We start from the raw sequence: 17,931 nt of genomic DNA, 5'->3' as shown, positions 1-17,931 counted from the left end.
GGTTTTTTTCCACACGTACTCTGAAAAACAGGGTGTTTTTTTTATTTACTCTCCTTCCAGGGATAATGTATGACACCTTTTCTAATGCCCTTACTCTCCCCCCCCTCCCTCCGGTCAAATTCAGGAAATGAGCGCTCCTGAGCTTGCAACTTAACAAGTCAAGTAGAGCTTCAGACAGAATGCCAGCTCAAACGGCCTCTAGGTCGTCAGCATGTCTGGCACCAGGCGACTCGGCACATTTGGTGGAGATGAGACGGAAGGCTCAGGTCTTAATGATGTTTGTTTTTCCTTTTTTCTCTGCCCGTTGTGCCTCATTATTGAAGCACACTGAGCCTTATTCTGTGAGTGAATGACCACCATTGAAATCAAAAATACTGATTCTGCAGTAAAGACCTTTGAATCCTTGGTTAGTTTATTAAAAGAAGAGTCTCTGTGGCTCTGAGTTGATGGTCTTACTTAAAAGGATAAACATGCATCTATGGCAACAAGACGAGGCAAATGAGTCACAGTTTCCATACTTCTACCTCAGGTTAGCCTGTATAACCCTGCTCAAGTCTGTTGTTGTGTAGTGATCAGGGCTCCAACAGGACACCCAGAGTTTTATCTTCCCTCTGATTGGTTTTTCAGAATGAGTCTTTACATGCATATGGGTTCTGGATTACAAAAAAAACCCTCCACAGACCTCCATTCATGGTCCGCAGCTGTGGTACAGAGCTCAACAAACCACATAAAGTCTGCTGCAGGATCTGGGCTTGAGTCACATCATGGTGCGGTTGATGAGGTCAGACAGTGATGGCTGCCTCTGGCTGGGAGATAAAACCAAACCCCAAGTGTGTCTGACACCATCCCCTGACTATTTTTGATTGTGATACCAATGAGACCGTATCCAGAGACTCTGATATTCACTCGTAACTTTGCTTCTCTCCACGTTTAGTTGCCAGCAGACACAAATGATTATAGCATTGCTGTAACCACAAATAGAACAAAAATGTACTGTTACCAATGACCTGAAGCGGTGGTTTCATGCAAATAAGCATTACGAGAAGGGCTTTTTGTACTCATCAGGGAGGTCTGACAATTAGCCTCTTTTTAAAACCATTGAACCACAAAGGAAACAACACAAAAATGGGCTAAAACAGTAGTGATTAAAGGTGAATGATACAACATGTGGTAGATAATCAGCAAGACAGAAGATGTTTAACTGTAATCCAAGCAGTACAGATATTTTAGCAACAAATATTTTGACCGACAGGATGGATTATTTCGATTTACTTTTCTTTCTCAAGCTAAAATAAAAAGAGAGGGAGAAAGTAGAATCATGAGTAATATATATTTTTTAAATGTCACATGTCAGTTCATCATCTGTTTTTCTGTTATAAATCCAGGGCAGTTACCAGGTTACACCACGACAAGTCCCACCACATCTAGTAAATGATTTGTTACCTTGAGCACTTGTTAGCTTGAGCACACCACCAGCTCTGTGTTTCAAACACATTCACTGACCTGAAACAAATGCCCATGTTTCACCGGACCCAAAATATGTTTATCCACTTTTTGTGGGTTGTGAAAATAATAAAGCACAACGGAATATATCCCAGGCTCTAATACATACATATGCCATCTTTGCATGCGGATGCGTCAAACCTGCTTTCCAATAGACAAAATAGGTAACAAGCAAAACAACCTTTTTCTAATCATACTAGGCCTAGTTTAATCAAAGAATCAATGCGCAATTTTTTCGAAATAGCATATAAATGATTTTGTGATTTTGAGAAAACATGTTTTGATAATATTCATGCATGGCTCTTTTTGTCTTCTGGACATATTAATGGAATACACTAGTACAATTTTTCTCTTCAGTGGGACATTTTCTGGTGCTACCGAAAAAGATTTCTAAATATTGACTGTATGAGGAAACAGTTTTTTTTATGACAAATGAATTACATTATCACATTCACCACATAAAAGTTCTTCACAAAAACGTCTTTCATAGCGACTTGCTTCAGTCTTCTTGTGTTCGAGGAATGAACACAGACTTTTACAACATGGTAAACCACAGCCGGTGGTGACCATAAGTCTCCTCAGTCCTGCGCTGTGTGCTGAAGTGCTCATTACACCATGGGATGCAACGTCCTACAAGCTATGCACTGTCTCACCTGATGAAGTTATGTAACAGCAGCCAGTCAGCAAAAGGGGTCTCATCCAACACCTCATTAACTCTGCAGTATTTATCAAAATCCTCTACTCTGTCTCATGAAGGGGCCAAACTCCAAACCTCAAATTATAGCATTAAATTGCCTGAATTTTGGAAATTAGACAGACTGTGACTCTGAACTTAAAGTAGAGGTTTATGAAACAAACCCACATCCTGAAGCTCGTTCAGACTGAAAAATTCAGAGACAAATTGGTGTGTCACGTTGGATCTTTTAGTTTTTTCTTTTTGAGATCAAAATCTGTATGGAGGTCATGAGTTCAATTTAAACCTCAAATATTAGAGATCCAAAATTCATCAAAAGATTATTCTGAGCGAGATGGAATAGAATTCTTTCAGAAATCAGACACTGCTCATTACAATTGTAGAAATTAAGTGTTTTGCCTTGAGGTTTTGAAAGAAAACAGGATGTATAAAGTCATTATTTGTCTGAACTATTAGTCTGTGTTGTGTAGAGATTGAAAGCTAGATTCTATCTTACTTCTGAAGATTGCAGGAAACATAGACAATACAATGTTTATTATGCTTCACATCCCAGCGTAACATCTATTATTATAATAAAGCCTAACATAGCGGGGGTGAGCTGTAGCCTAAACAAGCCTCTCACCCTGGCTCTGCCTTCCCTGTCCTTTTTCTCACATCTATCACAGACTATTCTCTTATTGCCTTGTCTGTAATTTAGAAGGACTAGTTGTGTTTTTGTTTGATAGCTTGTGTGTGCCTTTTTTAATGAAAGATCCCAAACAAGTTATGTGGGTAGGTATCACAGATGGTAAAAGCGCTAGCATCGAGGAGGGTGGACATCAGAGTGTGTGCTGCTCTTGCCATCTACGTTCACAGTTGAGATGTGGGGGCCATTAAAGGTAGACTAGATCGTATCAGCATTGTCTATTCCTGGAGCTTACATGTACATGCATGGCTATGTTGAAGTTGGCAATGCTCTTTAGTCGTAAGCAGGTTAGAAATCAGTAGGCTAAAGGCATTGGGATGAGGTTGCTGAGTGTGTGTGTGTGTGTGTGTGTGTGTGTGTGTGTGGGAGGGGTTCACCTCTTGTTATTAGGCCAGACATTTATTATGTTTACTTTCAATCAATGTGATGACACTGTAACATAAACCTGAACACTTGGAAAAACATTGCTATCATGCTGAAAGATTGATGATAGGTGCACAAAGATCTTCTCAGAATCGCCTTAGTTCAGTCGAGGAACATAATGTTTCAAAAACAATGTGTTTTCAGCGTCTCACTGATTTTCCCGGTATTTTGCAAGCCTATACTTCATGACGGCCCCTACAAAGCCGCTGATGGAAGTTGCGTTTGATGGTTTTGCCATGTGTAAACTCTGAGTTCACTCTCAGACTATCCAGCTGCTCCTTCAGTCTCTCACACCAGCTGGATAGGTTCATGCTCACACACTCTGTCTCAGTACGTGTCTCAGCTACTCCTACACTCTCGATGGGGAAAGCTGTAAATTTTCTCTGTAGATACTTGACACCAAGTCGACGGCGCAGATCCATTTGTCTCCCATACTAACACCTCAAATTCTACCTCCATCAATTCTTTGGGCCTTTTCCTTCTTTAGCCACATAAGCTACACAGCTCTAGAGATTGTATTGTTAGAACACTTCTTTACATCTGAATGAAATCGTTCAATAACTTTAGATTGCCTTGAAATGTATCCCAGAGGATCAGCCCTAATGACCTTCTGATGCATGAGAATGAGGTTTTGTGTAAAAGTGTTGCGAACCTTTGGATGGATTCACTACTATAATGTTACAGACATGTGTTCCCCAAAGGAGGAATTTTGGTAACTTTGATGATCTGTAACTTTTGGTCTTGTGCCAGTATTTGGCAAAGATTTAAATTGTGACAACAGCGGTCAATGGTAAATGGATTACCACTACCAATGCATTTCTACTGCACCTTTCTAGTCTTGTAGGGATTCAAAGCATTTTACCCTTCATATCTCTATCACCCATTGTCACCAACTTATTCCTGATGGTACATGCTGCTATTTGGGACGTAACCAACGTGTTCTGGACCCATCCTAAACCACATACACAGGTACATTTTTTCACCAACAGCCCTTTGGGAGAAATGGTTTTGTATTATTGGCCATCGTCTCTTCAAGATGTTACCAGAGGAACAGGGAAGTTGTTTCAAAGGTCTGATATTATGCAAAATGCACTTTACCATATTTTTCCAACACAGATGTTTCTACTAACCACGCAATTAGTAGCAAAGTACATCCTCTGTATTTTGCCTGCTTCTCTTTTAAGAAAAATGTGTGCTCATAGAGGCTGTTTGGAGGTCTTCCCTTCATAATACCACAACGGGCAGTAACCCCTCCCCCAGGTGGGTGACACTCCCACAGATAGGTGTTTGTTCTGCCCTTTGAGTCTGCCTTTTTACCTTAACGCAATTGGCCATGGTGCAAGAAAGCGAAACCTTCCAGAGGAGCTTGCTTGCATTTAAAGCTATTGGCCCAGAAACAGCCTGTTCTAAGCAGGGCTGAATAAAGGGCTCAATAGGCATGATAAAATGTAGGCTCAGAGTGGATTTTGAGCTAGAAACTTTACAGAAATGTTTTACGGAGCTTAGAGACTTATTTAAACTTTTTAAATAGGACTATAATATGTGACCTTTAAGAAAACACATTTGCTGAAATGCTCAAATAATAATTATTGGTAAAAGCATTAACTTTGAGCGTTAATGTGACAAAATCCATCCTCCTAGCATGGCAATAGACTCTTCGAGGACAGGTTAGACGAGAAAGGACTATGTATGACCTGTTTTCAGACTGTATGTTCATATCTTTTGTGAGCGTTGACTTGAATTTGGAAGGGCTGCAAACACCATAGCGTTGAGATAGCCATGGTTTTTCATATCAAAAGCTACGGAAATAGTTCTTAAAAGAACATGGGAAAAGAAAGAAAGAAATGTACATTTTAATCTCTAGGTTCCTTCAGTGAAGTGGGTGCTAATGTTGGATTGTCAGATTTGGAAAGCCGCAATAGCTTTTGGACACAGCAAGACCGAGTATGAAAGGTCTGTGTGTTTAGCTGGAGTGGGAATCTAAACTATTCGTTTATCTGACGAGCAGTTCTAATGAAGCATACAAGCCGCTTTACTTTTTTTCTTTCTCCTCTGTTGTAAGTGAATGCACTTTTGAGTAAAAGAAAACAAACCTATTTTTACTCCTCTCATCATGTTCAGAAAAACTACTTTATGACAAAACATCATAAAAGAACTCCTTCAGGATGTGAGGACAAAATACACCTACACGACTGAGCAGCTTGTTTACAGAGCGAACAGCACACCATTGTTCTCCATTGAGTCTTACTCCAGGTGCTCTCATTAATCCTTCATAGTTCTGGCACATTGAGAGCAAGCGTGTCTGGGCTGGAAAGGTCTGCCATACGGTGGGAAACAGCGCATAGTAGGAGAGCACACAGGGTCATCTGTTCTACAAAGTCATATTGTAAAGGGTGGCCGAGAGTTACAAAAATATGAATAACTTTGTCAGACAGTGTTTCGGGCTGGAATTAATCAGAATTTCAGATCACACTTTAGAAGACATGGCATCCTCTCTCTTCAAACTGTGCTTATTGAACCACATTTCAAATGTAAAAGATGAATATACTTATTGTGCATGAGCCTAACTATTAAAACCCACAGACTAGGATGAAAAACTTGCGTAGGAGTGTGCTGGTTTGGTAAGCTGTGGGTTTGTCTGATATTCGAGAGGGAGTGCGTCATTCAGTTATGTAGAATTAAAATCTACAATTCCTTATAATAAGCGGTTCATGAGGGGGAAGTGAGCCACATGTGGTAAAGTGAAGTTTCTTGAGATGGAGGCTTCGAATAAGTGACCTTGTATGAATGTTGAGACACAGATTTGGTGCCAATTCAACTGAATTTCTTTGTTGCATTCAAATCCTTTGAAACTGGACTCTATATTTCCTGCCTTGTAGTATAGGAGCGGGAAGATAATGCTTTTCACAGAGAGACAGATGTCTGATCTCTATAGTTTAGCCCAGGAAATGAACAGATTTCTTCCACATTGTGTCTCAGCTTCTGTCTCCTCCACCCCCAAAAGATACAGGAGACAAAGTATGACGAGAGAATTTTTTTTTTTTTTCGCAACACGAAATTCTCAGACTCATTTTCAGTGATTCAACGATCACACATGACTTTAAAGGGTGATTGTTCACTGTACTAAATGTCCCTTTTTTATTTAACAGGACATTACAGGGTAAACGGATCTTAACACAGTCCCCTGCTAGGAAAAATCACAGAGGTTACAACAAACAAGGGATATAACCGTGTAAGAACATGATGATTTACAACAGCCTGTAGCAGCTGTGACTGCCTGTTGGCCCCCAGCTGAGGATGAATGGTTCTAGGGGAGGCTGAATCAGGGACAATCCACATGCTAACATTCAAAGCTTAAAGGATCATGCTGGTCTATTTTCACATCTTTTCCGATAATTTCACTTGGTTATGTTCTCACCAAAGCAATGTGATGTGAGAACACAACGACACAGTCAGTGTGGGAAACAAGTGGATAAGTTCTAAAACAAGCAAACAGTACATCCCGATTATCTGGATTCAGTTCCTTTCGCTTTGTTTTGGATGGAAAAGTATTTGTGTGGTTATAGTAAACAAACCTCAAGTTTTACGCTTTGTGTACAGTTGCCATGGTCACAGGTAGCGGCCAAAAAATCTATTCAAAGTCTAGCTTCTTCTTAGGGTCTTTGTTTTCTTTCTGTATTGTGTCAAGACATAAAATTAATGTCAGCAAAATAAAAATCTGAAACTGCATAAAACATTACATTAATCCAGTTTATACAATAGATCAAATTTAGAGCTGAAAGAAGATTTGTAAGCCACGGTGATAAATTACATTAATTCCCTAATAATGATCTGGTGAGCACATGTAATCATTCCTGACAAAGTATTTCCTTGTGTTCTTTGTTGTGTTAAAGTGATGCCAAAACATGCACTAGTAACTAGGCATATATTGTTTGTGTGCACGGGGGAGTGTTTGGTGAGTATGTCTGTGAATGGGAACCAGGTGCTTTTGTGCTCTTGTTGTTGCATCGTCAGCTCGGTGCGTCTACAAGTAGCTTAATGAGCTCAGCAGGACCCCTCACATCAAACACTCCGCTAATGGCTGATAAACACATTGGGCTTGGTCAGGTTGGACAACAAATGGGCGCTTTTACATTCAAGGCAACACAGCAAAGCCATCACTGTGCTTCTCAGTCTCCCCGTTCACAATCAAAGCCAGCTATTTTCATGAGATATTCAGAGGAAACTGCTCTCAGGTTTACGGGAAAGCAATAAAACCTCAAATTGTTGAATGGTCAGAGTAGCTTGTTTAAAAGAAGAGAAAAGACCGGTATGAGGTAAGGTATGACACAGGCCGATGGAAAGAAACAAGCTGGTGTGATGTCATAGCATTTCTGCAAGAGTCATTGTGTGGTTAAAAAAAATAAATCACATATCAACTACACTTTAGTGCTTATCAAGACAAATCAGTGCAGTGATTTTCAGTGATTTACCTCAGATGGAAAAGGGATTACATTTTAAGCAGATGCTTTGGTTCATTTGCAGGCAGTTGGGTTGTCTTTCCTTGTTGTTTTATACAAATACCTACAAATAATATCCAGGCAACCTGAACCCAAAGCCTAAAAATACAACTTACAAAAAATAGTGAAAGTTACAGGTCCAAGCCTACTCCAGCAAATCTTTGTGCTTTGCTGGCTGGAAATGTTTCACTTCTCCTGAATTTACTAAACGAGATGAGCATGTGTAGGACAAATGCTGGCTGAAAATAAAAGACCCAAGAGGCATATTAAGTTTTTCAGGGGTGAAGTTTAATGGGATCGTGATTGTCTTTGTTGGAGGTCAAATATTTAATCGCTTTATGGGACAAAAACCACAACCAGAGCCGTTTCTACATTCACTCAGCCAACTAAAACTCTACATTAGATTCTCCATCAAGGCAGAACAAAAACCCCCCGAGTACCACTTTTAGCAGCTCATTCGTACAGAGGGTCATTACTTTTGACAAATGACAGACATTTTGCTTTTTCAAAGGTTGGGGCAAAAAGGCTACCACATATTATTTTCTTCATTTTGCCGAACACACTGTTCCCAACGAACCGTTTTTATCTTCTCCTATTAAAAGGATTTATTGTGAGAGCTGAGTGAAACTCTCTCTCTTCCCTTTCTCTCATATCTGAGCAATCTCTCCTCTTTGATTTCACTTTGGCTGGTTGAGATCAGTGTTACTCTCCGGGAGAGTGAAAGTGACCTCAGTTTGACTCATTGGTCGGCGTCCATCCGCTCCCCAGACCCTACAACAAGCACAGACTGACAGATGAACACAGAGAAAGAGGGACAGATAGGCGGGGACCTAAGATTGCCCCGGAGAAGAAGTATGGAGGAAAATTATTGCTGTGGAGAGGACGGACTCTGACCTAACTGGTCAGACCAGGCCTGAATGGGTGCATTGTGCCATAGTAGAAGTCACAGCGTACTAGTTGTTGAAGCCGCCAATCGTTTTCCTATGTAGATCCTGAAAAAGAAAAAGAAAAGTCAGCAATGCCAATTTATTGTAATCAGCAATTGTTAGCATATCAACATAACTAGCTATCATGCCACAGTGAAAGCTACATCCAAAGCTAAGGTGAACTGCAGTGCATGTGTGGCTATACAGGTTATAGTACATGTAACATGAATTGGCTGCTCTGAGGGAATTTTTTGTAGCACACTTTCTAACACCACTCTCAGGGCACTTTTACTGTATATCTTCTAATACTGCTCTAAGGGCATTGTATAGGATTTTACATGTACAGCACTTTAAAAAAAGTCTTGGTCATTGGCAGCCCATTTACTATTAAGTATTTTACTACTTCTTGTCAGCCATTGAGTTCCTGTGAAATGAAGCTGTGGCACATCCAGCACATTTTTGCACTGTACCATATAAGCGTCGTGGTGAATTAATAAGACCTGAAGAGCAGACTGGCGTTTCTTACAGGATACAGCCCACTGAATAGCAAAGTATTGTTTTACCGGCTGACTCTGGAATAGTTTTCCTGCTCGGCCCATGTAATGAGGTCATTCATAAAGTGACTCTATTTTACTAAAACAATGAGTTCTAATTGACCTTGCTATAAAGCTTCTATGTTTCCTGTCTGCTCTACAGACATCCCTTTTATGTTCTTGGTCTGTTTGGGATGGGTGATCTCTGGGCAAACATGGAGGAATGGCTGGGTGGTGATGCCAAACCAAGGTCATCTAGGAAATGATACGACAGTACAATGCATTAAACATGAATGGGTGAAAAAAGGACTGTGTCTCACCCGACTCCAAGTGTAAGCAGGTGTGAAGCCAGCAGTGAGGGGCCGAGTAAGAGGAGAACATCAGAGGAGAAGAGGCCCCTCTTCATCACCTCTGTCTTCCTAACGCTGAGGGAGCTCTGCTGCTTTGGGTGCTGAAACACAAACTCTCTGCAGACAAACAGAGAGGGGGGGAAAGCGAGTGCAGGAGATAAGACATACAGATAGGAAAGAAGAAAGAAAGAATAAAAAGATAAACAGAAATAATGAGAACACAAGAGAGAAGAATGAGAATATAAGACAGGTAGTGATGACGGTCTGAGGCCATTAAGAGCTACTACCTGTCAAACTGAGTTATTGTTTAGCAAAAGATGAAATGTCAAGTGTGGTAGAGAGTAAATAAAACAAGGGTGATTCATGTGTTTCTGAACACTCAAAGAGGGAATACGTAAACTGAATTTAAGACAGCATTTATAACTTGCTGTCAGAGTCGAACTGAAAAGACTTAAAAACTCAAACTTTAAAGTGTGCTTTACCTTTCAACTGGTGCCAAAAGAATAACATAGAATGTTTCTTTAGTTAAATTTGAAAACGTTTGTTTTTGGAGCAACTCATGTAGTCACTTTTTCATCACACAAAAACGCCAATGTTGCTTCTGGTTGTTTGGGCAACTTCACAATGAAAACATGACTCACTGTTTAGTGATGAACCGATTAAACAAAATAAATTAAATGTGAAATTCGTTTTTAGAGGCGCTTTTAGCCAGAAGTTTACTTAATTTAGTGCACAATAATCTGTTTCCCTTTGTTTAAATCTTTATGCTAAGCTAATTGCCTTCAGCCTCTAGCATTATTACTTTTGTAAAGAGAAGGGGGTGGTAGCTATCTTCTTTTTTAGCTCTGGGCAAAAAATAGTTTATTTAAAACTACTACACATCTTTGAAAGTAATAAGACATGCTCTGAAACATGGGAAATTTAGTTGAACATCACTTCAAACATAAATCACTTTTAAAGACATGCAGCTGGTCTTACTTTGGTGGCATATTTTCAGGTCTACTGGACCAATCCCACACCCAGTCAGTATCTCCCCGCCGCTCAACTTCCTCCTGCAACGAGCACAAGGGGTGACATGATATGCAAGAGCAAAACGCAAAATGCAAGAAGAGTTGATGTGGGAGGAAAACGCAGGGCGAGAGACACAGTGACGTTAACATGTGCAACATCACGCTCATGGATGTGACTGATACATTGAACATTAGGCTTGTAAATCTTTTGAGGAAGTCTCAGACACCACTTGAAGACTAGAGGTTGGTCGCTGGGTTTCTTTTTAAATGAATTAAAAATGATTTCTAAAATACAAAGTCTTTTTTAAAATCTTGAGTTAATGAAATACGTTGGTTAAAAATCATTAATGTGATATCAGTAATATTTTTTGATTTGTGTGGAACAGGTAGTTTGTTACATGTGTGCTTCATGTCTCTGCAGGCAGACATTTCTCTGACATTAACACAGAAGCCTCTGGAAAGTAGGCTGATGTAGTAAATAAACTGACAATAAACCTGCACTCTGGTCTTTTACCAGCATAATTAAGATTATGTTATCGAAAGATATTCAATAGCACCTGTTGAAAAATCAAATACCTGTATGGGGACATAGTCGCTGTCCTGCTCACTAGTTGCTCTCGGGGAACCAGTTGACTGTGGAGTCACAGCTTGTGGAGGACTGTGGAAGACACATTTACAAAGTGAGTTTACTGTCAAGATTTGAACGGACTGCAATTAAAATAGATATATTTCTGTTTAAACAAACAGATTGGTACACATATTTTGTAAAACAAGGAAAATGGCACTCTGCACAGGAGGAGATTCATTACTGTGCATGTTTTTTTACACCCTGCTGTGCAGCTCAAGACCCCCCAAAAGCCCATACAAAAGAAAGCAATAAAAAAAAGAAAACATAACTCAGCACCCCTACCTGTCCCTACTCCTCTCACACTCAAGTTGTGCCTCCAGAAGGATCCTCTCCAGCTCCCCCTGCAGGGCGGAGGAGATGCTCTCCTGCGACCCTGTCAGACTCTCCCTGCGGCTCACAGCTGCTATCAGCTCCTCCAACTCGACCCAGGAGCCTGATGATCAAACAAAACATGGAGTCTGTGATGATGCTCAGGCAGTCAGCAAGGAGGCAGAAAACAGCAGGGCTTCATATACAAACTGTATGTAGATAAGCAGAAAAGAGATGTGATGAGGAAAGTGAACTATGTGGCCTTAATATTGAGCTTTACACCGAGTCACTTTTCTGTTAGTTTAAAAAAAAACAACACTTTACCCATTAGCAGCTCTGTCACTAGAAATTTGCCATTTTCAAACAGTGATAATTTTCTTCTTTGTCATACTTACAGTGGGTGTTAAAATGCTGTAATGTCTGACTTTTATGGTCAAGGTTGTAATTTGTGTTAATTAAAGGGGATCAGAGAAATACTGAATCCTTTCAACACTTAACTGATCACCAATAGAAAATCTTGAACATCATATTCATTTGAAAAATGCTACTAAATGCTTCAAATTGAAAGAAAAAAAAGCTTTGAATTATACACATCTATACCTGTATTTTTCTCTCATATTTGATTGCACTACAAACCGTTTTTAAACGTGGTTCAGTTTTTACAGAAACAGTTTTGTTGTTCCATTTTTTTCTATTATCTTAATAATTGGGACTTTTGTTATTATGCCGACTGGCTTGAAGTTTTCTTTGTTCCTATTTGTAGCTAATTTGTCCACCATGTTACTTTTCTGAAAAAAAACAAACAAAAAAACAAACCCACTAATCCTGTTCTGTTATTTATCACAAAAATAGGGACAACAAGAATGATTTCACACATACAAGAGAGAGAGTTTCACTCAGCTCTCACAATAAATCCTGTCCAATTGCAAAAAATCAGAACAGTTCTTTCCCTCTGAATGTGTGCGTGTGTGCTGTTGTCGACATATGGTGACGTAAGCAACATAACATTTGATATTCCAAGAGGTAATGAATGGAGAACGGACATCCGGCTAGCAGTGAACACGCACGCACACACACACACACACACACTGAAACACATGAATGAGTCTGTGCCTCTCAATCAATGAGTAACAAACACACAGCACATAAATGAGTGGACACGCAGGTTCACTGGGTACATGGTCAGGAAGAGATTTACACACTGACATACACACATGCACTCTGGTGTGTTTGGCATGCACACACACAGTAGCCAAACAGTAGGGCAGGGATAACTCGGCCTGACAGCATGCTTGCTTACATAAGATCTTATTTCTGTTAGAGATTAGCCATTCACCCTCCTCCCTCCCTTCTTTCTTCTTGTTTCTCTCGTCATGTATTCACTCCTGTGATACATTTTACAAAATATCAACACCTCATCTGCCAACCGAAGTATGATGTGATCGCTCTAATCGTCACTTTACAACACTGTAATCACACAAGCAGCAGCAGAGGAGACATGAGCGGGCACAGAGCTGGAGTAGGGGGGGGACTGTGCCATTGCCCTATTTATTTTTCTACAGAGCAGAGTTATGACATAACAACTGCCTTGTTGCCTGATTTATCTATCTGTCGCCATTCTGCAGCACTAAATCAGTGTCTATGGTGCAATTCTGTACACATTCATCTGTGCCACTGCCAAATCAGCTTTATGTAATGTGGACAAGCGCTGGATGCTTAAAAGACTCAATGAGCTGCAGCGCGACAGAATCATTTTTGATTTGCTAATAGTGTCTGTTTAGGGATTGTAGAGGGGGTGGATGTGTCTTTTTTTCCGCTAAAGGCAGGGTAGGCTCATTGTTTTGAAAAAGCAGGTTCGAGGTGACTAAATGTTTCTATGCCAGATCCAGTGCCACAAAAAAAACAATAGCTACAGCATGAGTTAGGTCCAAAAAAACGGCATTTCATTATCTTTATTAACCACAAAGGTCATCTTCGTCTGGTCAAACAAAGATGACAACAATCTAAGTAAAAGTCAATGACCAGCAAACATTATTATTAGATTTTTTACTTGCATTATAAAGAACTTCAGTGAGAGCATTTTGAAAAAATTAACAATTTGCAAAAGGATTTTACATTTTATTGAACTGAAATCCTGATGTTTTGTACAATGGAAACAGCCTAAAACACGATGCGTGTGGCTTGCAACTTCAACTGTAAAGACAAAAAAAAAGGGAGCAGATAACTGGACGGTTCCTTAAAATATACACAAAATAAACTAAAAGGGCAGACTCCTGTTGTGTTTTCCACAAGGTGTTTTGTTGCTTGAGGTTAGCCCTTTTTCTTTTCTCAGTCACTCAATGGCACCTGACTGAAGAGGTAATGACACACAATGTTTGTTCTACTGATTGATGGAAACTAGTGAAAATACCTGCTCATTTGGTAACCATCAAAATGGAGTCAAAAACTAGGAGCAACTGTATGAGTTGGTAACATTGCAGAGCTGTGAATTTTTTTCATTGTGATATGGAACTTGATATCAGCGCTTGCCAAACAAATACTGATGACATTCTCTGGTGATAGAGCAATACATTAGTTAGATATGTCAGCTGACTGACCAGTCGTTGGCTGTTTAATTGCTCCTCATATCTCAGATTATAGCCTAATAGAGAAAGATTAATAAGAAAGCTCAAAAACCCAAACAGTGCTCAGGTTATTTAGAGAGTATCTTTGAACAATTTGTAAAGATATGGATTGTTTATGATTGAAGGTTTTGGTTTTTTTTACTCCAAAATGTGCACCAGCAGCCTAAAAAACCAGTAGCCTATCAGCAAGGCTGTAAATACTAACCTCTTGACATCATGAGCTTAAACCCCCTGTACTTTATGTACAGTCCCATCGTGTCCTGCCATAACATTGCTCCACATGTTCTTCTTACCGAGCATCCTATACGTGCCAAACAATGTTCATCCAGCACAGTGGAGCTATAAGCGTCAGGAAATCTCTGCAGCGTAATTGGCTTACAGAGATACAAACAGGTGAGTCAGGGAATCCGTTTATACAATGACAGTGTCAGTGGCAACAACAATGCCAATTATAAAACTGGCACTGCCTTATTCATTCCCTGTGTTTCTCTTACACCTGCTCCCAGCCTGACATGCTGTTGGCATTATGTCTGCTCTGTTAGATATCTGCACATCAGACCTGGAGGTATGCTGCTGAGCTAATGAATGGACTCTCTGCCTACATTGTTTACCTACTGTGTTTACATCTGCATTCAGAGATCGAAAGAAAAATAACACTGTGTGCACATATAGAGCAGCTTGTATGTTATGTGTTAGCTGTTGTGATAGGAACACGTGCACTAATTTCTTCTACGTCATTGCTGCAAAGGCAGATAAACAAACGGCCTTGTCCTTGCCCCACCATCCCCTCACTCACCATAGAGTCCGTCCTCTGGTGTCTGCGAGCCGGACAGAGACATGCCTGATCGCCGGGTGAAGGATGAAGAGAGAGAGAGAGAGGGGGGGAGATGCTGACACTGAGCGCGGAGGACAAGCAGGTTCAAATGGGTTTCTTCCCTCTGCGCTTTTCTCCCTATCAATCTGGTGTTTGTTGTGGTCTAAAAGGGACAACGGGCACTGACGCTGTGCTAATCCGCCTCCTCTCCTCTCCTCCCCCTCCCTCCTCGCCTCCTCTCCTCCCTCCCTTCCCCACGTGTCAGGAGCCAAGAGGTAAACAAAACGAGCCAGGGCTAAGCAGGGAAAAGTCCCAACGATAACCAGGTACTCTGAGGTGGCAGAATGCGTGTGTGCCCTAATAACCAAGCTGTAACCTTTGTGTTTAGATGTCTGTGATGAAAAACAGTTAAGATGGTTATGTAAGAAAGTGTCATTTAATGAAAGGCTTATTTGTATGATTGTGTGTCGAGGGGACTAGTCTGTTTTAATTGTAGCATCGTAAACATGTTTATTAGAAAATGAGGCACTTATAAGCTTTTACAGCATGCTTTAGTTGATCAACTGCTTGATGTTAATGAATATGTTTTTGTACCATCATTTAGCTCTACAAACACATCTGATAAGTCTTATTGATCTTTTCTCTATCTAGCTTTCGTTCTAAGAATGTATCAATAATGATAATAATAATGTGCAGTGTTTTTGTCAAATATTCTGATGAGGTTATTGTCCAATTGTCCACTAGAGGCAGTGTACAGTAGTCTTTACATTCTGGTCAAGTCTTGGCGACATGCCAGAGTTCAGCTCTTTGATGAAGTTATTTATTTGTACTTGTTATCAGACACATTCATATTAAATATCAATGATGGCACCTCTAATGTAGTTTAGATGTTACATTCGTATACACCATCAAACTGAAAATATAAGTATGAATAAAAACAAAATACACATCGCATTGGACAGTTTAGGATGATACTTAAGTTAACTTGAAGACTAACATTACCTAAAATACATTTTCAGTTAACATTTTCTGTTTAATAAAGTCGGATGATTAAAATATACAAGGCTGTAAAGATGAAAACATTTAACACATACAAAGTATGTAAGAGGCATAAATATTATAAAACATGTTTTTATTGACTTAGAGTAATATTCTATCTTTGCATCTTGTGTTTCAGTTTCTGAACTTCCTACATTACCTTTACTGACAGCTAAATATTTGATTTTCTAACTCAGAACACGGACGCGTTTTCTGTCCAGTGTTTCATCATTCACTTGACTCTCTGAGGCTGTTTTCCAAAGTCTTCTTCACAAAGAATTCTGCATCCAAATAAGACATTATGAGCAATTTGATCATCATGAATATCACATTTTTCAAAGCTCAAAAAATGTATTCATAATACAAAATAATTTTTTAACTTTCTGGTCCAATGATGTTAAAATATCCTTTTTTTAAAATGAGCATTTGGTGTGTCTTCTAAGCCAAAATGTACATTTTTGCACCCTTTATATTTCAGGATAAATAATCTAACCTTATAGTTCTTTCCAAAATCCAGAGAATTTATTTCAAAGCACTTCTTTTTCATCTTTGATTAACTGCATTGGCAGGAGAGTATCTTTGATGTTTGCCTTAAAAACATCACATAAAAAAGATCAGCGATCAGGCTGTTCAGTGTTTCTGAATAATCACTTTATCTGCATTATTTTTATTACATATACACATAAATGCAGGAGAACATGTGTATATTTTAACCTTTCATTTTAATGAATTAGATCAAGAATTAGTTTCAGATATATCTCTTTGTATTTGAGTCCAATGAGCCCTGCAGCCAATGATTCATTTATTTCTGAGATGTTCCTATAAGACGCGCAGACCGCTGGATTTCGTTCTTGGAGACACACACATGCGCACACAAACCTACACACACACACACACACACACACACACACACACACACACACACACACACACACACACACACACACGCACACTAGAAAATTCTACTCAGAAATTATTTGAAGGGTTAATTAAAATGTTTGCTACTGACACATTAAGAACAACATCGCCACCTGGTGGAGAGAGTTAAAAGTATTTTGTCCTAAAGCTATATTCCATCTATAATTATCAAAAATTGAAACTCCTGGTCTGTTAGACTTCAACAGCTTATTACTATTAAAAACGGTTTCTTGGAATAACTTAAAAGAGCAAATATGAGGAATACTGCTTTTAATTGTTGGTGCAGCTTAAACACCTCTACTCACCCAGTCTATCGTCTCTGCTATTTATTATGTTGTCGTTGCAGCATTTCCTTTCTGACCTCCCGTCTTGTTTCAAGACAAGAGGACAGATGCAGAAAGCCATTAACCGGCCCAGAAACAAAGCAGGAAAAGTTCCCTCATCCATCAAAGGGACTTAAAAGTCTTTGACAATGTCCTGCGCCCGCTTCAGATCAAAGATGGAGACGCCAGCTGTACTCAGGTCAGGTTCAGCAAATGACTGTCCTCCTCGTTCATCCATCATGTTTGAAACTGATACAGAAAATAATAAAAACCTGTTCAGGTAATGGCCACAGTTAGATATCGCCATTAGGCGTATCCCCATATGCTGCAACGTTGTATGAGACTGTGATTGATGACTTGATCTGAGTGTAGTTTAAAGCTCTGCTTAAAATTCAACTTTTTATAGCTGTTCAGACTCGGAGTCTGATTAATGAGCGCCAGAGAAAGTACCAGTGTTCTTTGGTGGCTCTGAGCTCGGCGAAAACAATCTGATCAGCTGCATGCACTGGGGTTTGGATGATTTTGATATACAATAATTGCAATTTCTGGGCTGACCCTTAGGGTAACTGATTTATGTGAACAAAACAAAGATGGAGAAAAAGTCAGGGAGAGACACAGAGAGGAAAGATGTTCAAAATATCAGTACGACAGTTT

At 39.7% G+C, this 17,931-nt stretch overlaps 2 protein-coding genes across 3 annotated transcripts in view; one reads left to right on the top strand and one right to left on the bottom strand.

Annotated features, from left to right (window-relative positions):
- Positions 1 to 17,931, top strand: part of LOC306836655 (uncharacterized protein) — an 82,978-nt gene that overhangs the window by 26,722 nt on the left and 38,325 nt on the right. The window lies entirely within an intron of this gene.
- LOC306837142 (BCL2/adenovirus E1B 19 kDa protein-interacting protein 3) lies at positions 8,071 to 15,229 on the bottom strand. Its single transcript, XM_079364680.1, has 6 exons — positions 14,981 to 15,229; positions 11,534 to 11,684; positions 11,200 to 11,281; positions 10,592 to 10,665; positions 9,584 to 9,730; positions 8,071 to 8,796 (listed from the first exon to the last, which is right to left on the bottom strand). The coding sequence occupies exons 1-6, from the start codon at positions 15,021 to 15,023 to the stop codon at positions 8,748 to 8,750; spliced, it is 546 nt and encodes a 181-aa protein (XP_079220806.1). The 5' UTR covers positions 15,024 to 15,229; the 3' UTR covers positions 8,071 to 8,747.

This window comes from Symphodus melops (genome assembly GCF_947650265.1).
Source record: "Symphodus melops genome assembly, chromosome: 16".
Taxonomy (NCBI): domain Eukaryota; kingdom Metazoa; phylum Chordata; class Actinopteri; order Labriformes; family Labridae; genus Symphodus; species Symphodus melops.
The sequence above is the reverse complement of the archived record's forward strand: the minus strand, read 5'-3'. Positions and strand labels throughout refer to the sequence as shown.